Source organism: Rhincodon typus, chromosome 16 (genome assembly GCF_021869965.1).
Source record: "Rhincodon typus isolate 14 chromosome 16, sRhiTyp1.1, whole genome shotgun sequence".
NCBI lineage: Eukaryota > Metazoa > Chordata > Chondrichthyes > Orectolobiformes > Rhincodontidae > Rhincodon > Rhincodon typus.
In genome coordinates this window covers 33,441,497-33,467,962 of record NC_063347.1, presented here as the reverse complement: position 1 = coordinate 33,467,962, position 26,466 = coordinate 33,441,497, and the positions used below count along the sequence as shown (strand labels likewise).

Below are 26,466 nucleotides of genomic sequence, written 5' to 3'. Positions count from 1 at the left end.
CCTCTGATGCTGCTTGGCCTGCTGTGTTCATCCAGCTCTACACCTTGTTATCTCAGATTCTCCACCATCGGCAGTTCCTACTATCTCTATAACAGATTCAATTGCTTAATCTTCTCCCTTATTGGTAATGTCAGCATTTATTGTCCATCCTTAAATGCTCTTCAGACAGTGTTGGTGAGCCATTATCTTGATCCATTGTAGTCTGCATGGTTCCGTTCAGTAGAAAGTTCCATGATTTTCAATCAGCAATGAAGAAGAAATGGTGATATTTCCAAGTACAAATGCTGCGATTACTTCCCCCTTTCGTGTGGACAAAAGCAACCACAACTCCAGCTTGTCTGCCACTTCCAAAAGATTTGCCTTGCTCACTTTCTGTAAAGTTCCCAAAGTGACTTCTTCCAACCCAGGAAACTCTTAGTGACTGAAAGAGCCATTACTAAGAAGGCACACTGTATTTTAACCAACCAAATTCAACACCCGAAAAGAGAGCAACAACACTCACCACTCACTGTCTTTGAGTCCAACAATCCTAAACACAATCTGGAATTAGAGATTTTGTTCCCAACAAGAGCCCCCAATTTAGTTATAAAGTCACAGAGATGTACAGTATGGAAATAGATTCTTCGGTCCAACTCGTCCATGCCAACCGGATATCCTAAATTAATCTAGTCCCATTTGCCAGCATTTGAATCCATATCCCTCTAAATCTTTTCTGTTCATGTCCCCATCCAGATGCCTTTCAAATGTTGCAATTGCACCACCCTCAATTACCTCCTCTGGAGCTCATTCCATACACGCACCATCCTCTGCATGATGAAGTTGCCCCTTAGGTCCCTTTTAAATCTTTCCCCTCTCACCTTAAATCCATGTCGTCAAGTTTTGGACTCCCCTACCATGGGAAAAAGACCTTGAGTATTCACCCTATCCATGCCCCTCATGATTTTATAAACCTCTATAAGGTCACTTCTCAACCTCTGACACTCCAGGGAAAATAGCCCCAGCCCTTTCAGCCTCTCCCTATAGCTCAAACCCTCCACACCTAGCAACATCATTATAAATCTTTTCTGAACCCTTTCAAGTTTAACAACATCCTTCTTATAGCAGGGAGACCAGAATTGAACGCAGTACTCCAAAAGTAGCCTAACCAATGTCCTGTAGAGCCATAACATGACCTCCCAATTCCTATACACAATGCACTGACCAATAATGGCAAGCATACCAAAAGCCTTCTTCACTACCCTGTTTACCTGCAACTCTACCTTCAAGGAACTATGAACATGTACCCCAAAGTCTCTTTGTTTGGAAAGTCCCCAGAACCCTACTATTAAGTGTATAGTGCATTGATTCACCTTACCAAAATGCAATACCTTACATTTATCTAATTAATCCCCTTGGCCAATTGGCTCATCTGATAAAGGTCCCATTGTACTCTGAGTTAACCTTCTTCACATTCCACTACACTACCAATTTTGGTGTCATCTGCAAACTTTCTAACCATACCTCATATATACACATCATTTACATAAATGACAAAAAGCAGTGACCCCAGCACCAATCCTTGTGGCGCACTGCTGGTCACAGGCCTCCAGTCCGAAAAGCAATGCTCCGCCACCACCCTCGGTCTCCTACCTTCAAGCCAATTTTGTATCCAAAAAGCTAGCTCTCCCTGGATTCCATGTGATCTAGTCTTGCTAATTGGTCTGCCATGCCAGACCTTGTCGAAGACCTTGCTGAAGTCCATATAGACAATGTCCACAGCTCTGCCTTTATCAATCTTGTCACTTCTTCAAAAAACTCAACCAAGTTAGTGAGACATGATTTCCCACTCACAAAGCCATGTTAACCATCTCTAACCAGTCCTTGCCTTTCCAAATACGTGTAAATCCTATCTCTTAGAATCCACTCCAACAACTTATGCGCCACTGACTTTAGGCTCACCAATATATAGTTCCCTGGCTTTTCCTTACCACTTTTCTTAAATAATGGCACCACATTAGCCAACCTGTGGCTATCAATGAGACAAATATCTCAGCAAGGAGCCTAGCTTTCCACAAAGTTCTGGGATACACCGAACCAAGTCACGGGATTTTATCCACCTCAATACATTTTAAGATATCCAGCATCTCCTCCTCTGTAATATGGACACTTTTCAAGATACCACTATTTATTTCTCCAAGTTCTCTGGCTTCAATATCCTTCTCCACAGTAAACACTGATGTAAAATACTCAATAAGTATCTAGCCCATCTGTTGCAATTCCACACATAGGTGGCCTTGCTGAATATAGATCATAGATCATAGAATCCCTACAGTGTGGAACAGGCCCTTTGGCCCAACAAGTCCACACCGAACCTCAGAGCATCCCACCCAGACTCATCCCTTTGTAACCCACCTAATCCACACATCCCTGAGCAATACAGGTAATTTAGCATGGCCAATCCACCCTAACCTGCACATCTTTGGACTGTGGGAGGAAACCAGAGCACCCGGAGGAAACCCACGCAGACTTGGGGAGAATGTGCAAACTCCACACAGACAGTCGCCCAAGGTTGGAATCGAACCCGGGTCCCTGGCACTCTCCCTAGTTAGTCTTTTGTCCTTAATGTATTTGTAGACTCTCCTTGGATTCTCTTTAACCCTATTTGCCAAAGATATCTCATGTCCCCTTGTTGCCCTCCTGATTTCCCTTTTGAGTATACACCAATTGCCCTTATACTCTTAGGGATTCACTCAATCTCAGCTGTCTTTCCCTGACATATGCCTCCTTCTTTTTCTTGACCAGACCTTCAAATTTTCTAGTCATCCACCCTACACCTAGCAGCCTTGCCCTTCACACTACACCACCAATTTTGGTGTCACCTGCAAACTTTCTCACCATACCTCCTATATTCACATCCAAATCATTTGCATAAATGATAAAAAGCATTGGTCCCAGCACTGATCCTTGCAGCACACCGCTAAAAGGAACATACGGTCTCTGGGCTCTTGTTATTTCATGTTTAAAGGCCTCCTACTTTCCAACCGTTCCTTTACCTGCAAATAGCCTCTCCCAATCAACTTTTGACCTTACTTTAAATTAGAACTTTAACTTTTCGATCAGGTCTACCCTTTTCCATCACTATTTTAAAATTAATAGAATTATGATTACTGGCCCCAAGTGCTCCTCCACTGACTCCTCAGTCACTTGACCTGCCTTATTTCCCAAGAGAAGGTCAAGTTTTGCTCCTTCTTTAGTTGGTGCATTCACATACTGAATAAGAAAATCTTCTTGTACACAAATTCCTCTCCATCCGATTAACACTATGGCAGTGTACTGGGAGGTCTATAGCACAGTCCCAGTAAGTGATCATCCCTTTCTTATTTCTCAGTTCCACTAATATAACTTCACTGGACATACTCCTGGGAATATCCTCCCTAAGTACAGCCGTAATGTTATCCTTAACCAAAAATGCCATTCCTCTCCTCTCTTGCCCCCTTTTCTATCCTTCTTGTAGCATCTGTACCCTGGAACATTAAGCTGCAAGTCCTGCCCTTCCCTGAGCCACGTATCTATAATAGCTAAGATATCCCACTCCCATGTTTCCAACCATTCCCTAAGTTCATCTGCCTTAACTGTCAAGCCACTTACATTGAAATAAATGTGGTTTAATTTATCAGTCTTACCTCATTGTCTGCCTTGCTCTTGCCTGCCCTTACGACTTGACTTGCTCTTCTTCCTAACTGTACCTGCCTCAGACTTATCTCTATTCTCATGGGGATAGCCACAGGAGACTCCTCCATACCCCTCTTACCTTTTCGAGAGGTAACCCATCTACCTGACTGTATCTGCAGTTTTCTACTTGCCTGAAACTGCCATCCGTCACACCCCGGTTTCTGTAAATTCCTCTTTGCCTCTAATTGTCACTCCAACCGATCCAAGCAGTCTGATGAGGTTCACAACAAAACACACTTCCTGCAGGCAGAATCATCAGGAACTTTGAAATTCTCCCTAAACTCCCACAATGGACAGAGAGAGCATATCACTCTACTAAAGGCCATTTCTGCACGTTAAACAATCTTCAGACTCAGAAAACAGCACAGTCTGATTGCTCTAAAAACCCTGTTCCAGGATAAATTAACACCTATGATATATTTTCAAAAAATTCAATCAAGAGACAGATCTCAGTAAAACATATATTTAAAAAAAACCTCTCACCCTCCTCACTATTGTAGATTTACAAAAGAAAATTAAGATTTATAAGTTTTACAAGTCTTACAAACAAACACTTAGGTGATCAGGCTCAGATGTCACCAGTTTGAGAGCTGCTATTGAAGCAGTCTTGGTGAATTGCTGCAGTTAATCTTAGATGGTACATATTGCAGCAATGCTGCATGTGTGGGTGAATAAATACGTGTTTGGTGGATGGTATGGGTGACTTTATCCTGCATGTCGTTGAACATCTTGAGTGTTGTTGGAACTGCATTTAGTCAGACAAGTGCAAAGTATTCATGTCTTTTAGGATGCCTTGTAGATGTCGGAAAGGTTTAAAGTAGTTTAGAGGCGTGTTACACGCTACAGAATTCCCAGCCACGGACTCGCTAAAGCAGCCCAATATTTCTGGTCAGCTGACATAGCAGATGATTCACCAAAAATAATGCTGTTGAATGTCAAAGGGACATGGTTAAAATCTATCCGGGTGCCTGGCAACTGTGAGGGTGTACAGTATTTGCCAATTATGAGCTAATATCTGAACTTGTCCAAATCTTGCCTCTCTGAAGGGAAACGGCTGCTCTATTTATCTGCAGAACCATGGATGGTGTTGAACCGTATTTAATCAGCTCCTAGAGTCTCCACATCTGAACAAATCTTGATTGGAAGGGCATTGTCCATGCAGCTGATAATGTCTGCATCTAAGATACTACCCTGAGGAACTCCTGCAGCAATAATTGCTGGTCATTCAGCATAGGCTGATGGCACAGTAATTGGCCATATTGGATTTTTCTTGCAACATTTAATTTTATTCTGATTTTCAGAGTTGGAAAAGAGCAAAACCATATTTTATTTGATTTAAAGAAAGTTTTTGAATGATCAATTTTTATGGGGAAATATCTAATTATAGTATTTGCAGATATGAGCTTGTAAGACTATTAGGAACTGGTCATGGCCATTAATGTAAAAAATATCAATAATAAAACTAAATTAGCAAGTATTAGTAAGAGTACATTCAAATTAGATTTATTGAAGAAGTCAGTTAAATTCCAAACACAGAAACAGCTGGAATTGGTTCATCTTACTTTTCAGCCAGTAAAGTGATCCCAAACAGTTTGGAGGTTCACAGCAGGGTCTATTAAAAATAATCAGCAAAAGAAAGTCCTCAGAATGTAAGGTTTCAATTTTAACTCAACATGCGTAGCATGAATTGGACAGCACAAAGAGAACCAGCCTGTGACTGGTGGAACAGACCTTCATCATTTCCTTCCATTCAATTTATGGAGGTGATTTCCTAGGCAACTGGGGGACTTGGGGTGAATTTACCCAAATCTACTGTGCATTTTGAGTACCACATTCAATAATACTGAATACCCCACTATCAACATCCTGGGGATTATTACTGATGAGAAGCTATATAAAAAATTGTTATAACAGGGCACTGGAGCTATTAGTAAAGATGTTTAACAGGGCACCTGAATAGATTTAAGGTAATCAGGCAAAGCCAATCTGGTTTAGCTAATTTAATGGAGTTCTTTGAAGAAGTAACTTGTCACATGGATAAACGGGAACCAGTAGATGCATTGTACATAGATTTCCAGAAGGCAGTTGATAAGGTGCCACATAAAAGGTTACTGTGGAAAATAAAAACTGTGTAGGGGGTAATGTATTGGCATGGATAGAAGATTGGCTTCCTAACAGGACACAGAGAGTGGGAATAATTGTGGTCTTCCTCAGGCTGACAGGATGTCATGAGTGGGGTGTCACAGGGGTCTGTGCTGGGCCTTGACTCCTTACAATTAATACCAATGATCTGAATGAAGGGCTCAAAGGTATGGTATCTTAATTTGTTGACGTCACAAGGATAGGAGGAGAGTGAGTATTGAAGAGGGCATAAGGAGCCTGCAAAGGGATACAGGTTAAGTGAGTGGGCAAAAATTTGGCAAATGGAATACCATGTGAAATGATGTGTAATTGTCTATTTTAACAGAAAATAAAAAAAGTACATTATCTAAATGGTGAGAGGTTGCAGAACACTGAGATGCAGAGAGATCTGGGTGTCCTAGTGCATGAATCACAGAAGGTTAGTAGGAAGCTTGAAAGTAGCAATCAGGAAAGCTAATTGAATATTATGACTTATTGTGAGTGGAATTGAACACAAAATTAGGGAGGTGATGCTTCATTGACATAGAATCCTTACAGTGTGGAAACAGACCCTTCAGCCCAACAAGTCTACACCAACCCTCAGAGCATCCCACCCAGACCCATTCCCCTGTAACACCCCTAATCTACACATCCCTGATCACTATGGGCAATTTAGTATGACCAATCCACCTAACCTGCACATCTTTGGACTGTGGGAAGAAACCAGAGCACCCGGAGGAAACCCAAGCAGACACAGAGAGAATGTGCGAACTCCATACAGACAGTCACCCGAGGGTGGAATTGAACCTGGTTCCTGGTGCTGTGAAGCAGCATTGCTAACCACTGAGCCATGATACTAATGGAAGGATTAGTTAATACATTGGAAGCAATTCAGAGAAGGTTTACTAGACTAATATCTGGAATGAGTGGACTGTCTTATGAGGAGAGGTTAGACAGGCTAGGCCTGTATCCTCTGGACTTTAGAAGAGTCAGAGGTGAATTAAGTGAAACATATAAGATCCTGAGGGGACTTGACTAGGTGGATGTGAAAAGGATGTTTCATCTTGTGGAAGAATCTAGGACTAGAGGTCATAGTTTAAAAATAAGGGGGCTCCCATGTAAGGGAGAAATGAGAGGGTTGACAGTTTTTGAAATTCCCTTACTCAAAAGGCAATGGATGTAGAATCTTTAAATATTTCTAAGGCAGAGGTAAGTAGACTCTTCATTACCAAGGGAATGAAAGATTACTGGGGATATGCAGGAATGTAGAGTTGAGGTTAAAAGCAGATCAGCCATGATCTTAATGAATAGTAGAAAAGGCAGTAAGGGCTGAGTGGCCTACTCCCGTTCCACGTTTGTATGTTTATTACCCGAACTGGCTCAATCGTATAATTACTGCGGCTACATGAGCAGGTCAGAGTCAAGGAATTCCACTGCGAGTAACCACCTGCTGTCCTCTGAATATCTATCTATCATATACAATGCACAAGTCAGGGGTGTGTTGGACACGTATCTGGATCAGTGTAGTTCCAACAACACTCAACACTCTCGACACCATCCAGAATAATATAATCTACTTGATTGGTACCCTGTCTATCACCATCATTATAAGTCCCTTTACCACAAATGCATAGTGGCAGCAGTGTGTAACATATAAAAGAGGCACTTTAGCACATCAACGAGGCTCGTCAGAGCTCCTGGAAGTGTCAAAACCTGCAAATTGTACCTCTCAGAAGGACAAGGATAGCAGATGCATGGGAACACCATCAAGTCCCCCTTCAAGCCACACACCATCCTGACTTGGAACAATTTAGCTTTTCCTTCACTGTTGCTAGTTAAAAATCTTGGTACTCCCTTAAGAACACAGTGTGTGCACCTACACCTCAAAGACTGCAACAAGTAAAATTGGTCACTCACCACCATCATACCAAAGGCAGTAAGGATGTGCAATAAATGCTGGCAGAGATACTGAGGCCCATACCCCATGAATGAATAAAAAATGCACACTGTTTCATACGTATAATGTAATTTCTGTATTTTGTTGGGTGGAGGATGATGAGCATCAGAAACAGCAGCCTCAACAACCAAGATTACCAATAACTGGGACTTAAAGAAAAGTGCAGATGAATGAAATACTCATTGAAGGCCTTACTGAGCCAATGAGATAAGACGTTTCCTACAATATAAGGCTACATTTCACCAGCCAAGCCATTGATGAATTATATTGCTTCCTGCGAAGGGCCTGCTACTTGAAAGACCACTGCATCATGTTTAACCAGAGGGTGCCAAAGTTACCCATGACTCTTAACTGTTTTGCTTCAGGCTTCTACTAGGACAGTTTACGGGACACCATTCAGCCACATCAAGCAATTCATCAAAGGTCTGCCTGATGTGGTAAACCATATTATTTTCTCAAGACACCAACTGCTAGAAAGCAAGAGTTCTAGGATTTGCAACAGTGGCTGGCTTCCCTCATGCCTAAGGTACAATATGCTGCACTCATATAGCTACCAGGATACCAGAGCTTTGAGTATTTTTTGACAGCACCATGCACAACTAATCACCAGAGAAGGATAATACATGCGGCTGTCAGTTTCTGAGTTTGCTGTTACCACTGCTTCATCCTACATTGCTTAACAATCCCCTGCAACCATATTTCAAAGAACAGCAGCTTGAGACAAGACATCCCCTCACACCTTCACAACAACAGCATGACACAGCAGTAAGAGTAATCTGATCAACAGAAAAATCATAGATCAGTTGATCTCTCTAATTATTTTATTGTGTGAGGCCTGTTTATTTTAATATTCAATCTTCTTGTTTACTATGTACATGTGTTATTTTAAAAGAAGACAACTTCTGAGCAGCCTGCATAGTATCTTATATGTTGCTACACATGCATGCATACTTTATTGGGAACACTGACAGAATATACCATTGGCTTACTGAAACAAAGGTTCAGCTGCTTAAATTAATCTGAGGGCATCTTATAATAAGGTCTAGACAAAGAAGGCCAACTGCAAATTGGTTGCTATTATGAAGAGAACAAGACAAAGGTCAGTGTGTGTTTGGAATGACAAGTAGAGATTGTACAGAGCACCCTGAGATGGGTGGTGAGCAACATGATGGAATGCATGGAATAGACTGGAGCACAGAGGGGCTTGGGACTGTTTGCAGATGTAACTGAGAGAAATAGAGAATGCAGATCTCTATTCACCCTTGTTACTCTTGTGAACTCATTGAACCTCTTCCAACATCAAATCCAGATCCTAAGTCTGATTCACCTACATCTGACCATCTTTTTCCAGGCCTGGAGTACCTTATGTTTAGGCTCCCTATTCCAACACTGGCCGAAAAGACTTTACTTCTCTCCCTAGGACCCCAGGAAAGCCTCAAATCACCTGGATGCTCATTTTCTCAACTTTTTTTTATGTTCCCTTTCTCTCCTCATCCAATTTAACCCAGAACCCAGATGGCAATGCATTTTTCATTATGAGGTTTGTTGTCATTTTTAATAGGCCTCCAGGTGAACTCGAGGAGATGGTGCTAACAAAGTGGTTAGCAATCCTGTTGTGTCAGCAAATCAAATGGGAAACTGAAATATAAGTTTATAATTAACCTTGAAGTCATATTTGGTGATGAGTAGCTCAACTCATGACTCTCCAAGCCTCATCCACATGTTAGGAATGTAATGGAATATTTGCACTTGCCAGGATATGTGCAACTCCAAAAAATTCTAGAATTCCACCTAAGTTCACTTGAATGGCTATCTGCCACTATTTTGAAGAGAAAAATCTTTCAACCTTTTCTGTTTATCACATACATGTGTTACTTTAAAACAACAGAACTTCAATGCCCTTAGTGTCCTGGTCAACGTTTATCCACGTTTAACATTAGTAAAGCAGATAATTTTTTGCCATCATTAGGCTTTTTGTGGGACCTTATTCTCTTAGGCTGTTAGGCCTTCTTATTACTAGAGATACTAGTTCCCAAAAATCATACATGGACTATAAAGTATTTTGATATTGATGCACAGAGTGGCAGCAGTGTGCACCATGTACAGATACACTGCAGTAACTCACCAAGGCTCCTTTATCAGTATTTTCCAGGCCCACATCCTCCATTATTTAGAAGGACGAGGGCAGCACATACAAGAGTACACCACCGATATTCCCTCTGAGCTGCATAGCCAATTTTGAGCAAATATGGAGCATATTTACTATCTATCCATTTAACCGTGAAGACACTCAAACAAACTAACAATTCAAATTTGCCAATGTGTAAGATGCCATGCTTTTCAAGAACTTTAGGGATTCCTAGTAGGAGGACCCAAAATTTACATGAAACCTTTGAATATCAGCAAGGACTGCAGAGTTCATAGACTTTTGACTAGGCTGTTCTGTAAAAAAAGCTCCCAGTGGCAGTGCTATCAATCACAAGGGAGACAAGTAACAATGGACAAATAAAGCTTAACCTGAAAAGCATACCAGTGCAATGCAACACTGACAATTTGTAGAGAAATTTAATGAGTGCCATAATAACCTATGTTTAAATTGTAAGCTGACTATATAATATTTTAATAAATTATTTGTTATCTCTTTCAATGTTAAAAAAATTGACTACTTGATGCAGCCCCTGTGTTCTATGACCCTTACTGAAGTATTGTAATCAAGAATTCTTTCATGAAAAGAAGAGACTTGGCTGAATAGTGAAGATACTGATGCATAGTAGTTTTGCTTGATTACCCTAAGTAATTTAGAAAAGTTTTCGCTCAGAAAATTAAACAAACAAGAGAGGTTTCCATAATAATACAGGCTGTACCAAAGTTATAAGTGAAGTGGATTTTAGCTGAGACCAAGAAAAGGGGAATTGCAGGGGATTATTTATGTCCTAGCAGTCTAGCCACAGTTTATCCAAGGAGCAAATATTGCAGTTACTAAAATAAATACATGTCAGCAAACAAATATTCGCTATTTTAATTCAATGGTCTTTTGGTGCCACAAAATGGCAAGCCATCTAACTCCTTCCATCACACAAATATATTTTCTGAATTATTCACCCTTACTTCAAATTTACCAGAAATACGTAAGAAATTAAGTCCAATATTCATAAGTTACTAATATTATACAAAATAATGCATAGATAAAATTAACAGAATACAGAAAACCCACAGAGAGTAGCCCTGCAGCTTTCCTAAAGCCTAGTTCAATAAGCCTTTAACCAGAGTATTTATCCAGATGGGACTAATATTGTCTTGGGTCTCATCACAAAATAGACATTGCAACTGCCACATATGGGGTAAAGGAAATTACTGATGCAAATTGCTAATAAAGATACATCTAGATATTTCAACTAGAGAAAGTAAATTCCAAAACATCTGCTAATCCATTGAGTGCTGTGTATGTGAAATGGGAAATGCAACAAAGAAACAAGCAAAAGAAAATTCCTCAAAAATTAGATGAGAATTTTGATATGAAAAGGCAATAAAATATTAGTCAACAGTACTAAACTTTCAGTTTTTATGACATAGATAGACAGCAGCAATAATATGCAACTGCTTTCCTTCTGGCACACTTTGTTATACGTTTTTGGAAATTGATGTATTTTGTTTCTTTATTTTGTGTGTTAAAAAATCTTGAGGGAAGTGAACATTCCAGCTGAGCTGAACAGCACATTATTGGGCTTTATTTCGGACACACACTTTTCAGGAATTTGCCAAAACATTTTTGTCTTTGTACTGGGAGATTTCAGGCAGGTCCTGATATGGCCAGAAGCTAACTGATTTAGTAACTCAATTTGAATGCTCCTATGCTGTAAACCAACGAAATTTGCTCAGCAGTATATATGTATATTTATTTAGTAACTCCATTTGAATGCTCCTATGCTGTAAACCATTGAAGTTTGCTCAGTGGTATTATATATGTTTATTACCTATTTTTAGTCAGCCATTAAAAAAAAATTTGTATGGTTGCATTATGATAAATGTGACTTGTAAACAACTAAATGTAAACAAATTGAAAAAAGCGTGCATTTCACTACAATATCGCAGCATGTACCTGATTCTGAGCACAGTTATTATGATAGGAACAGAAATGACTGATTTTTGTAATTGTCTGAAATGCCTTTATGATATGGTTGATGTTTATACTTTAATGTATTTTGGGGTGCCTGAGGTTGTGAAAGTTGCTATAGATGAAAATTTTTTTTCACAAACCCTCCTGTTACATTCTGGAAGCTTTAAATAGCAAAACCTATTTCTTAAAGATACAGCACTAAGCAAAAGTAAAACTAGAAGCAATGAAAACCAGTAAAGTAATGTCTTTTAAACAACTTATGTGTAGCCTGAACAAGCTAAACAATTTATGTAGTTCTATGAAAATGCTGGAGGCCATATACGAACAACAAATGGGAGTATCAAGTGTTCTTTCACTCCAATGAAATGATTGTAGAACAAATCTAATGTAACCAAATTAAAAATGTCTATGTTCCCTTCATTCCCTTCTAAAACTGCTCTCCAGATAAAAATGTAAATGTTGAAACATTTCTGTCAAACTACAATACCCATGAGTATCTGGAGACTGATTATTCATTATGTGACCTTTGTGATGGATACTTAAAGTTTATACTTTTGTACTTCCAATCAATTTGAAGAACATATGTTTGCTACACATAATAACTTGTCACAGGGATAACTATGATGCTATTCATTCTTTTACTATGGATAATTACAAAGGAATCAATTTGGCATGATAACAAGTGGTTTGAAACAGAATTAGTGCTTTACAACCAAAAACTTTAAAATATCGAGAAAAATTTTGAACCACTTAAACGAATTCGCACAATGGCTAGGCAAAGGGGTAGCATATTTGAGAACTGCTAGTTTTTGAAAAGTCAGGCTAAAATTTTTTGAGCATTCTGATATGATTTGGAAGCCAGACAGGATATTTGTAACTTAAATTTGCGGTTATACACAACCACTGAAGTGATGCCAGTTTTGAAATTTATGGATTCAATAATAAACTGGCCTTTTTGTTTAAATAAAACTGTTCAAACACCTTTAGCATATTTTGGTAATGTAAGCTAATTTTCAACAAACACTTAAGAATCATGAAGTACACCTATTGTTTGATTTCAAATGAGCTGTTGAAAGCTTTTAAAATCCATTCTTAGATACAGTAAGGACATGTTTCTGCAGAAAAATAAATAATGCCTCTCAGGATTTCTCTAATCAGCCTTTGCTCATGGCAATGAAATCTTCAATATAAAGTATTAGTAAAACTGTGTGGAAGAACTCAAGTTGGTAAAAAGGTTTTTTGTGTCTTTTTAATGAGCATCAGTCCCCTCGTTCTGAAGACCGAACAGACTCCGCAAGACAAATTCAGCAGCAGGGAGCCTGTCACTATGGCAACTTCAATGAATCCTGAAATGCTCAAACTGCCATTTGGGAAATAGTTGCTTTAAAAGTTGTAGAGGAATAATGTCATTGCTGGAATTGACATTTCCAGTGCTTACAGTTGTATGCTCTTATACCAATCATTCAAGCAAAGTAAAAAAAACACATCACAAGCCTGATGGAACTTATGAAGCTGAGGCAGAGGAAAATGTTGGTGGCTAAACTGGCTGCTCCTAAACAGACGCTGCTATCACGATGTGCATTTAAACCATGCTCGTGATTCAAATGCAGGCAGTTTGCCAACTTTACACTGCCTGCACATCTGAATGATTGCTGTGTGCAACCAGTGCTAAGCATCCTGTTCATTAGGTGTACACATAAACAGTGGATTCAAAATCAGAACTTTCTCGCACTTCTCAAAGTTAGCCTGCACGTCTCAAAACTAGCCTGCACCTCTTAAAGGGGTGGTACACTATGGCTGGACCAGGAGTTGTCATTGTGCAGGGAGTGAATCTAAGCTGACAAGCTGCAAAAAGGGCAGTAATGATCTAGAATTTGCTACAACAGGGAGCTGTTGAAGTGAACAGTCTAGATGTATTTAAGGGGAGGCCAGTCAAGCATATAAGGGAGAAATAGAATGGGATTGCAGCAGACTTAAACAAAACAGTTAAGAAAAGTTCTCCCCATTAGCCAATTTCACAAGGATTATGAGAGACATTTAAGATTTTGGGCAAGAGATGCACAGGGAGTGTAAGGAAGAACATTTTATGAGTGAGTGGCAATAACCTAAAGGTTCCTTCCCTGAGAGTGTGAAATCAGAAAGAATGAAAGATTTCAAAAGGAAATTGGATGGGCAGTTGAAGGGAATGAATTTGCTAAGGGCTACAGGAACTGATCAGGGGTATGGAACTGACTGGATTGCTCCATGATGAGTCAGCATAGACTTGAAAGGCCAAACGGCCTCCCTGATGCACATAATTTTGTGGTTAGAATCTTATCAAAGCCTGAATGATGTGGGCTAAGGCAAAAAAATAGCAGATTGTACAAGACGTCGAGTGAGGCCTATCTCAATGTTGGGAGCATACCGCTACATGTTTTAACTTAATTCTGGGTATTCAAGTGAGGTTCCCACGAGGCAGTGACAAGCTAGCTGATGGGGAGATTTTTGCTTGTTAGTGACTTTATTAACTGCTTTTTTGATCTCAATAATGTTTAGATGCCTCTTACCAAATATGCTGCACAAGCTGGATGACAAGAATTATTGACATGGGAAATCAGCGCAGGTACCTGGTGATTTTAGCTTGCTTTCTGCTCCAAAAGAATCTCTGTGTTGGACACCAGACCCAACATCTCAGGACATGCTACATGGCATTGGCTGTATGCACTCCAAGTGCACGGATATTGGCATCCAACATGTGCCAGCCTCTAAGCACGCTCATGGTAAATCTCTGACCCGGTTACAGTATGCTTCTGCACTTCAATGATGCACCTTGGGCTGCACCAGTAACTACTATCATAAAGCTACAAAATCAACACTCTGTGCTCAGGGTCACACACCCAATTCATGGACTGGACTGGGCTATTTGCTTGTTTTATTAGTCCCCACTCACAGTACCTTTCCTTTTTGTGCCTTTCCTTTGTGCACATTGTCATTCAGCTAGAAATGCCAGGTTCATAGTACCACTGTATTTAGCACTGATACAAAAAGAACATAGAACAGTATAGCACAGTACAGGCCCTTCGTCCCACAATGTTGTGCCGACTATTCTCCTACTCTAAGATCAAACTACCCTGCATACTCTACATTTTACTATCATCCATGTGCCTATCCAAGAGTCGCTTAAAGACCCTAATGTATCTGACTCTGCTACCACCACCACCAGTACATTCCACGCACCCATCGCTCTCTGTGCATAGAACCTACCTCTGACATCTCCCCTATACCTTCCTCCAATCACCTTAAAATTATGCCCCCTCATAATAGTCATTTCTGCCCTGGGAAAAAGTCTCTGGCGATCCACTCTATCTATGCCTCTCATCATCTTGTAAACCTTTATCAAGTCACCCCTCAACCTTCTTCGTGCTCCAATGAGAAAAGCTATAGCTCCCTCAACTTTTCCTCATAAGGCTTGCCCTTCAGTCCAGACAGCATCCTGGTAAATCTCCTCTGCACCCTCTCTAAAGCTTCCACATCCTTCCTATAATGAGGCGACCAGAACTGAACATAATATTCCAAGTATGGTCTAACCAGGGTTTTATAGAGCTGCAGCATAACCTCGCAGCTCTTAAACTCAATCCCCCTGCCAACGAAAGCCAACACACCATTCGCCTTCTTAACAACCCTATCAACTTGGGTGGCAACTTTGAGCGATCTATGGACATGGACCCCAAGATCCCTCCGTTCCTCCACACTGCGAAGAATCCTGCCATTAATGCTGTATTCTGCATTCAAATTCAACCATCCAAAATGAATCAATACACACTTTTCTGGGTTGAATTTCATCTGCCACTTCTTTGCTCAGCTCTGCATCCTGTCAATGTCCCGTTGCAACCTACAACAGCCCTCCACACTATCCATAACTTCATCAACCTTCATGTCATTGGCAAACTTACTAACCCACCCTTCCACTTCCTCATCCAAGTCATTTATAAAGATCACAAAGAGCAGAGGTCCCAGAACAGATCCCTGCAGAACATCACTGGCCACCGAGCTCCAGGCTGAATACTTCCCATCTGCTACCATCCTCTGTCTTCTATTGGACAGCCAATTCTGTACCCAGACAGCCAAATTTCCCTGAATCCCATGCCTCCTTACTTTTTGAATGAGCCTGCCATGGGGAACCTTATCAAATGACTTACTAAAATCCATATACACCACATCCACTGCTCTGCCTTCATCTACATGTTTTGTCACATCCTCAAAGAATTCAATAAGGCTTGTGAGGCATGACCTGCCCCTCACAAAGCCAGGCTGACTATTTCTAATCAAACTGTGCTTTTCCAAATAATCATAAATACTGTCGCTCAGAATCCTCTCCAATAATTTGCCCACCACAGAAGTAAGACTGACTGGTCTGTAATTCCCAGGATTACCCCATTCCCTTTCTTGAACAAGGGAATGACATTTACCACCCTCCAATCATCTGATACTACTCCAGTGGACAGTGAGGACACAAAGATCACCACCAAAGGGGCAGCAATCTCTTCCCTCGTTACCTGTAGTAACCTTGGGTATATACCGTCTGGCCCAGGGGACCTATCCTCATGTTTTTCAAAATTTCTAGCACATCCTCCTTCCTAACATCAATCTTTTCGAGCATATCAGCCTGTTTCATGCTGTCCTCACAAGCGTCAAGGTCCCTCTCACTGGTGAATACTGAAGCAAAGTATTCATTAAGGACCTCCCCTACCTCCTCCAACTCCGTGCACAAGTTCCCTCTACTATCCCTGATTGGCCTTACCCTCACTCTGGCCATCCTCTTGTTCCTCACATAAGTATAGAACGCCTTGGGGTTTTCCTTAATCCGACCCACCAAGACTTTTTCATACCCCTTTCTCGCTCTCCTAAGTCCATTCTTCAGTTCCTTCCTGGCTACCTTGTAGTCGTCTAGAGCCCTGTCTGATTCTTGCTTCCCCAGCCTTAAGTAAGCTTCCTTCTTCCTCTTGACTAGATGTTCTACATGTCTTGTCATCCAAGGTTCCTTCACCTTACCATCCCTTCCTTGCCTCAGTGGGACAAACTTATCAGGTACTCATAGCAACTGCTCCCTAAACAACCTCCACATTTCTGTCGTGCATTTCCCTGAGAACATCTGATCACAATTTATGCTCTGCAGTTCTTGCCAAATAGCATTATAATTCCCCCTCCCCCAATTAAATACTTTCACATACCGTCTGCTCCTATCCCTCTCCATGACTCTAGTAAAGGTCAGGGAGTTGTGATCAATATCACCGAAATGCTCTCCCACTGAGAGATCTGACACCTGGCCTGATTCATTGCCAAGCACCAAATCCAACATGGCCTCCCCTCTAATCGGCCTATCTACATAGTGAGTCAGAAATCCTTCCTGGACACACTTGACAAAATCTGCTCCATCCCAAAGCCAGGGAACTTCTCATGGCTGTTAGCAGTCCTCAGTCAAGTCAAGGGAGATAGCCTTCAATTAGAGGTTACAGGCACCATCAGTCAAGGGCGGCCTCTGATATCAGACTAGGGTCTTGGACAAGTCAGTCAAATATTCAGGGTGGTCAGAGTTAGGATTCTCCCCATAAAAGGGGTGAGGACCTGAACTTTGAGCAGCTAAACACCTGACTTGAATCCTTCCGCACTATTAGTGACTATTTTCCTCTTGGAATGACAGAAAGGCAGAAATCATGGGAGATGAAATTGGGTGGCACAGCAGTTATTTTGGTGCAGGCGGGAAGGTATGCCAACTCATTCAGTAGGCAGCGCAGAGGACATGCAGGATTAGTGGTGTTGAGAGTTGGAGTGGGTAACAGTGAATGGCAAAGATTGCAGACAACAAGTAAGAGTGGTACAGCATGATCACTGGTGGAAGGTGGGTAAAGTAGCAGAGATGGAGTGGGAGGAATCAGAGAGAGGATGGTGACATTTAAAGTGACAGAGTACAGTAGATCATTGCCCCTCTTCCTCCATTGCTGTGCATTCCTTGAGATAATTACAATTGCACAGACTCTTTTGGGAACATTGGGTCAAGCTGGGATGGTCTCGTGTTGTGGCCTTCACATTTGACCCTGGGTGTGGTAGATATCTAGCCTCTGCACCACTCGATCCACCAGGATCTCCATGTCCCTGCTCACAAAGTGAGATGCCAATTTTCCCTTCTGTGCTACGTTCATGGCAAATATCAGGAACCATGCAGGGGAACTTCAGACTAAAAGTGTTTGATTTGTAACATTTTAAATATGGCCCGGGTGCCAACGATGCCAGTCTATTCCTTGAAATTCCAGAAGTAACACGTTTCCGGGTGCAGCAGTGGTAGAATGGGGCTGGAACTGGGTGAGAGGGGTGCCACTGGGAGTATGGTAGTTAATGAGGCAAATTTGATAAGACATGTTGAGAGATCTTGCTGGACTTGGGAGGCAAACCCGTCCTCCACGAAACTGACAATTGGCCTAAAACATGTAAGTTCCAGCCTTATGACTCTAAAGGAATGGGGGTTATGATGATAAATTTAGATGAGTGAAGTTGGAAGGATGCTTGTGTGAACCATAAATGCTGGATTGGACTGATTAGGTTGACTTGTTTCTTTGTTTTATATTTTATGTAAAACTATGTAACATTTGAAAGAAAAAGGACAAACAATTGTTTCACGTGCATTCATTTTGTCAGAAATAGGTATCACGGCTCTGTGTAAAAAATCAAAGTGAATGTACTCTTTTTATGCGCTTGGGCTATGCTTTCACCACTCTATGAACTGCTCATTAATGCCTTTAATAGTATCGCTGTCCAGCTCAGAATGAAATGTTTGAATCCAATTCAAACTACATGAACTAGAAGTTTCTTTGACACTTGAGAGAATATAAGCCATAAAAACAGCAATTGGCCCCTTTCAGCTGCACTAAACCTTTAGCCAAAAAGAGAAGAGAAAATAATTAGCAGGCAACATAAGCTCAGTGTCTACTGAATGGATTTATTACTTAATGACATGTGCAATCATGGAATCTTGGCAAAACCACTTTAATTGTTGAAAAGAAAATCAGATAAAGTCAGGCTGCATCCTCCATTTAAATATTTGAAGGCAAAGGCAGGTAGATTCTTCATTACCAAGAGGATGAAAGATTATCAGTGTACAAGAATGTAGGGTTGAGGTTAAAATCAGATCAGCCATGATTTTATTGAAAGGCAGAGCAGGCTCGAAGAGCACAGTGGCCTATTCCTGTTCCTTGTTCATTTGTTCCTATGGTTTTTTTTCTTTATTCATTCGCAGGATAAGGGTGTCGCCAGCTAGGCAGCATTTATTGCCCATCCCTAATTGCCCAGAGGGCAGTTAAGAATCCACCACATTGCTGTGGGTCTGGAGTCACATGTAGGCCAGACCAGGTAAGGATGGCAGTTTCCTTCCCTAAAGGACATTAGTAAACCAGATGGGTTTTTCTGACAATTGGCAATGGATTCACGGTCATCATTAGATTGTTAATTCCAGATATTTATTGAATTCAAATTCCACCATCCTGCCACAGTGGGATTAGAACCCCAGTCCCCAGAACATTATCTGGGTCTCAGGATTAACAGTCCAGTGGTAGTACCACTAAGCCATTGCCTCCCCTTAAGATGAAGGCTGTTGGCATTCTGAACAACTGTATGAATGATATTATGTCCAGGACATGCCTCAATTTCCCAAATTTGTCAAGAAACCATTTCCTTCAGTTACATCAATATTTAACAACATGTGCTGTTGACTCCAAATGCTAACACAGATCATGCACAGGGTTGTTGCATAGTGGACCACCTGCTGATTTGCTAGGAACACAGGATCAGTAATAGGCCATTCTGCACAGAAGCCTATTTCTTCATTCAACTGAATGATATACATCTCAACAACATTTATTCATCCTGGTTCCATAACCTCTACTCATCCTCCACAGCTAATCAGTTCAAATCACTGCCTTTTTCCATTGTCAAACATTGTCCATCTCTGCCATTACATGCTCTTACTTTTCTACCTTAAATTTTGATTAGCTCTTGATCACCTCCAGATTCAATTTCTCTATATGCTCCTTTACAACCCTGCTATTTCCATGATCCAAAGTACATCTCTTCCAAAATATTGTATTCTGCTTTCTCAACTGCATCAATACTTGCACCCCATATGGGCAAATTGCACTGACTTTCTGTACCACAGGGAAGCAATGTTAAAATTATCATTCTTCAAGTTCCTTCAAGTCAATTCTTCATTGAATTCCATTCACCTGTGCATAGCAGCATATACTGATTTTTCACCTACTCTGTTTTATTATTGCTAGCAGCTCTTTCCCCTAATGTATGTCCTCACTCTATGAATTATTTTACGCAGCATCCTCACCTTCTCTGCAGTCTGCTTCCAAATGTCATCTAAAAGACTAATTTCTTCAATGCGCTTTAAATAGCTCCACCAGGTCCCTAGTACAGAGAACACCCTTTTTGTCTGTTGTCTTGAAAAGCACCGCACATCATTCTATATGTTTTATTTGAGTTCCTTCAAACATGCTCCCTGAATTCGTATCAGCAACTTCTCAGTAGTTTTCTTCATTTGCATACGTATTTCATAATTTGGAAATTGCATTTTGGGTTTACAGTATATTCAGACTGAATGAAAAGATCTGAATCTGAATTGTATGTACCTAAGAAGTAATTCCATATTCAGGACAAGGTCAAGGTCAATACATCTCCAACTGTAAATTAGTACTTTTATATCTCTGTGACATTAAATTGCTTTAGACTAAATATCTAAATGTCAAGAAAAGTATTTTAAAAAACTGTTTTCAAATAGATAGAAGACATTATTTTATAAATTCAGATTTAAGATGGCCCATGGCCTATTCAACCTCCTTGATAAAATGGACAGTCTGATCACAGCAGATAGCATGGTTTCTTGGTCTTGAAGCAGCCTAATTAGCAATCTTCAAATAAACCACAAGAAACTGAAATCAAACAGCTAAGTAAAGAGTTTTCACGTTTCTGAATGAGAAATCAGTAGAAGCAGGATTGATCCTCCATAATCTCCAAATTATAACTACTTTTAAAATCATAATATTCTCAGTTTTGCAAAGTTAACTTATTACATACATTAAGATCTACATTCTGTTGTACTTACTTCTCACTTATGTAGTTTCAATGTAGATTTTGAAAAAAAAAGTGGCATATGAAATTGACTAGAACTAATTGGAACAGGCAGCTACTTAAAAAAAAATCAAACAGCTGGATGTCATTCCCTATGAGGAAGTATTTGCTGTAAACATCACAATTCCTTCATCATGATGTTTTTCATGCAAGCTGGAATGTCAACAGCACAAGAAGTCACTCAATAGCCCACAAAAGAATAAAATAGCTGAAGTTAAATTTACATAAATCATTTCCTAAGCAAATATATCTGTGACAATGCTCCCGAAGCATTGTGTATGCTTTTGCTTATTACTGCAAAGATACTAAACTAGATCAAAAACTTATTCATAACGGTTTTTCTAATATTTCAACTTGCCCTCACAGCATCTGAAGACATATAATCCAGTAATTACACATTTAATGCCTCAGCAATTTTTTCAATGATAGGGGTACTTCATGGATGCAAGTCTCTATTATTAAGATGAGTCTTTTCTATACACGATGGAAACCTATGTTTCATACATTTACACTTTCAGAAGACACTTGAAAAAGGCCCACTTTAGATGGAGTTTGTAAAAAGGGTTAAAAATCTTAGTGTTAAGGAAATTATTTATATGTTTACCAGTTTAGCTTAAAAATGTATATACAATAATAATTAAAAGATGATGATGCATGGAAAAGCTGTGTTACTTGGGAAAGGAAAAGGCCATTGACAAGTGTATGTTATTTTCGTACATCTTTTTTGGAATCTTTGCTGTAAACATTATTCCTAAGTACTACAGAAGAGCCTAAGTGTTCACAGTAACCCAAAAGTTACGGTGGTGGTGAGGAATTACATCACCAGATCTAGTTGCTAAATCTGGCTGGAAAGGTATTTGTGAAGTCATCCTGTTGAAACTTATTCACTGATTTTTCTTCTATTTCTTCAAGTAAGTGGAACACCTCCAGTTAGGGATAGAAAACTTTGCAAATGAGGAGTGAAGTCACAAACCAATGCACCTAACAATCCGCTTAACATACACTGATACTTGAACATGCCATGCTCAATAGAATACTTATTCAAGCTCCTGTTTAGTTTAAGTAATATAGGAAAAGTATAGGCCGTTCTGGTCTGCATACACTAAAAAGAAATTTTCTAATCAACCTCTTCACGGATGTTATTACCTTTGGAGCAGGTGGAGTTGAATCCAGGACTCCTGGGTCCAACTGTCGAGAGGACACTGCCACTGCACCATATGAACCCACTAAAAACATTTTATTACCTTAATTAAAAAGGAGCCAATCTTTGCATTCAAACATCAAACACAAAGAGAGGAATGTTACGCCCTAGTTTCTTTAAACAGATTTCTTGAGAATCCTCTTTCTAGGATGAGCTAGACTCAAATCAATGGACTAATTAATGAATTATTATCATTGACTGGTGATTTCTGGAGATTCTTAATATTAAGAACACAATTTAAACTCTGGGAACAAGAAAGGAGTGAAACTTTGACTTTAAAGTCTTTTGTTAATCAAACTAATCCAAATTGAACAATTAATTCTTCTGGCACATTCGTGTGATTGAATGACATTTTGAAAAATAACCCTGTAATTGTGTTAATCGTCTTGACTCGTGGCCACTCCTCCAAGGGAGGTTTCCTTGGTGAAATTGGAGGTAATTAAGCTCATATTTTGCCCACCTAAATCAAGTATGGAGTGAGGTTCTCAGCAAATTAAAGGAGGTTGTACAGAATTTCTGACTGACATCTTCAAATGTTGATAGAGAGTTTGTGTGAAGGTTCAGAAAAATTAAAATTTGACTCAAACAATTATTTGATTAATGGCTAAGTCTCAGGCAAACAACATTATATTAAATATGTCACACAGCACAAATAGCAAGATTAGCTCAAGCCAAGAATAGAGATTTATGTCCAAATCAAAAATTACTATGGACGACAATTTGCCTCAGGTATTGTCAATGGTGAAGCCTTAACGCCCAAAAGGAAGTACCTGTCAAGTTACTACAAAAAGAGGTTTAGTTAAATTATGCTCATGTCGCAGTACAGGTATTGGAAATCCATAGTTATATTTTAACATGGGCTGTACATTTTGACTTGATAGAGGTGTACAAAATGATCAGAGGTATAGATACAGTAGACAGCCAGAGACTTTTTCCGAGGGTGGAGGTAACTTTTACAAGGGGACATAGTTTTAAAGTGAAAGGAGGTAGATATCGGGGAGACGTCAGAGGTAGGTTCTTTACTCAGAGAGTGGAAGGGGCATGGAATGCATTGCCGGAGAGGGTAGTGGAGTCGGCCTCATTAGGGGCATGTAAGCGGCTATTAGATAGGCATATGGATGATAGTATAAGGTAGCGGTGGAGGTTAGAACGACCTTAGGTTTAGGGTAAAAGTTTGGCACAACGTTGTGGGCCGAAGGGTCTGTACTGTGCTGTTCTATGTTCTATGTAAGCCCAATCCAACATTGCAAGCGATTGTTTTATATGAAGCAAGATCCAGGTTATGCTGAAATAGAGATACATTTAAATTGATATTGTACTATGACTACCCAGATGCTGTTGATTGATGTTAAAAATCCAATTTGTGTAATGTTAAGTGGATTTTCAATATTGAATGTTAAATATGGTATTAATTACAGCATCTTTGTGTCCAACTTCATCTTTAATAGTTCTAACAAGTAGAGGTTAATTTTTGCCTTGCTCTTTTTCATAATTTGCTTTGGGAAATGCCAGAAAATTCAAAAAGCAAATTAATTTAAGCATCTTTTGAATCCCTGACATGAACTACACATCTGAATCAAATTTTCTGTTATGTACCACAGAAGTGGGAAAATTAATCTGAAGCTCTCTGATATCTGTTGCATATTGGCATTTCTGATACACGATTTCTGACATATGTGAACGTACAAACAAGGAGCAGGACCAGGTAATTCAGCTCCTCAAGCATGCTTCACCATCTAATAAGATCATGGCTATGTGATTGTTACCTTAGGTCCACATTTCCCTGATAACACTTCACCCCTTCTAACCAAGATTCCATCCACCTTTGCCTTAAAATATTCAAAGACTCTACTTCGACCATCTTTGGATGAAAAAAGTTCTGAAGATACATGATGCTCTGAGAAAATATTTCACCTCATCTCTTTTTGAAATAGTGAGCCCTTATTTTTAAACAGTTACTCCTAGTTCTAAATTCTCTTATAAAAGAAGACGTCCTTTCCAAATCAACCTTGTCAAGATCCCTCAGGATTTTATATGCTTCTATCAAGTTGCCTCTTACATTCTAAACTCCAGTGGATACAAGCCTAGTCTGCTCAAGCTTTCTTCATAATACAACCCACCCCATTTCAGGTATTAATCAGGAAGCCTTCTTTTCACAGTTTCCAATGCATTACATCTTTCCTTAAATAAGGTTGTCAATATTGTATATACATTGTTAAGGATTCGGTTTTAATCAATCCTACAGTAAACTAAACTACTTGTTTCATCCATTTATGAAGGGAAAACATCTGAAAAATTGCAAACACTTCAGGTCAGAAATAACATTGCCACGGTCTTCTACTAGATCTCCAGGTAAATACTCCATATCCAACATACACAAAGAATTCCCTCTAGACAGACTGGTAATTTACAATCATTTTTCTTATCGCTTTGTCATAGCAAATGAGGGCCATGTCTTGTTACCGTGGCACCACGCCCAACTGAACAGTAGGTCCAAAGGTTTGATATATATACTTACAATTGGATTGAAGATAAATAATCAAGGTGTGCACTGAATCTAACCTGCAGGTAATAGAGTTTTCTCATCATCGTGAACCGCATGATGAACATCTTGCTTCAACAACTGACTGAATATTGGTCATTGCACAAAACATGCTGTTCAACTTCATTTATAGTATTATAAGATTTTTTACATCTATCTGAAATGTCAGATACTGGTTCAGTTTAATTTCCCATTGGAAAGAGAATACCTCCTTAAGCATTGGGCTGAAATGCCAGCCGACATTATGTCTCAAGTCCTGCTTGAGCTTGAACTCACAACCTTATGACTCACAGCCATAATTACTACTATTTAATCCACTTAGTAAACATAAATTCTCAGACAGTTGATATTAATTGCATGGAATAACCTAGAAATTTAAAAAATAATGTTGCCAAAAAACTGCTGAATTCTCAGTGCAAAATAATACCCATGCCAATGTAATTCTGAGATGTTTAAAGATTAAGTTTCCTCCTGAAACAACCCACATGATTTCAAATGAACTTGCTTTTTCTGTTGAACATTACTATTCTTAATTATGAAGCATAAATTCTCAGTGGTTACAGATGGTTCAGCCTAGTAAAACAAACTCATGAACTCCAGAAGAGACAAACAAGTAGTTACTCCTTCCACTAGGTTTTACTGAAATAGGATGGCAGAAGTTAAAAGCTGATGTAGCTTAAACATCAGGTCAGTTAGGTCTTGGCAACAGCAAACAAAAAGCTCAGAGTCTTACCTCCAGTAAACAAGCACGCCTATGAGAAGAATCAAACAAACAAAAGTCAAAGCTGAGACAACCACCAATGGAATAATCCATTCCATCTTGCTGGAGGGTGAGTATGATTGTGTGGCCATACTTGAAGATGATCTGTCCTCTGCATAAATCCAGGAACAGAAACAAAATAGAAACATAAAAATGAAATATTAGAATAAAATCTTACTGCAACATACAGTGTGATAATATAATGTAGAACAACATGGTCTTGCTCATGGCAAACAGCAGAAGCTACCTTATCTCTTGTTCTTACCTGTTGAGTTGTGCAACATCATTCCGGTGATCAGACAGATTTAAGTGCAATAAAAATGCCATTCAGATGATATTCATAGTTATTTATACAAACACTTTAAGCTTCAATAATAACCAAATGCTACACAATCTTGAATGCTATTTTCTATGTAAATAAAGTTTACATCCCTTTGCTCTAAATTAGAGCCCTTCATCACATTGATACAATTAACGCCCTATAGCAAACGTCATTATGAACCTGTTAATGAGGCAAGGTCGGTGATAAGTATCCACAATGTACAAATGCACTGATAGACTGACAATTTAGTGCCTGGCATCCAACTGTAGGACTGATGTAGAACATGATATAAATGAACATGAGCAGTAAAACATTTTCTCTTAAATATTCCCTTTAATTTTATAATAAAATTCACAAAGGCCTAACTTCTAAAATTTTAAGTTTCTCATGTTCGCCCCTTTGTTCTTTTATCAGAACTCTGCAACAAAACTGGAAACACAATATCTGTTAGTCAATACTTATTTAGATACTGTAATTGCTCAGTCAGGTACAAGAATTTCAAGCTGAGATAACACAGTGTGGAGCTGGAGGAACACAGCAGGCCAGGCAGCATCAGAGGAGCAGGAAAGCTGA

At 39.6% G+C, this 26,466-nt stretch overlaps 1 protein-coding gene across 1 annotated transcript in view; it reads right to left on the bottom strand.

The window, feature by feature from the left end:
* LOC109912514 (receptor-type tyrosine-protein phosphatase gamma-like) overlaps positions 1-26,466 on the bottom strand; it is a 767,972-nt gene that overhangs the window by 76,692 nt on the left and 664,814 nt on the right. The window contains exon 13 of the mRNA XM_048606500.1: positions 25,545-25,683. Within this exon, the coding sequence (XP_048462457.1) occupies positions 25,545-25,683 (139 nt within the window). The remainder of the gene's footprint in view (positions 1-25,544; positions 25,684-26,466) is intronic.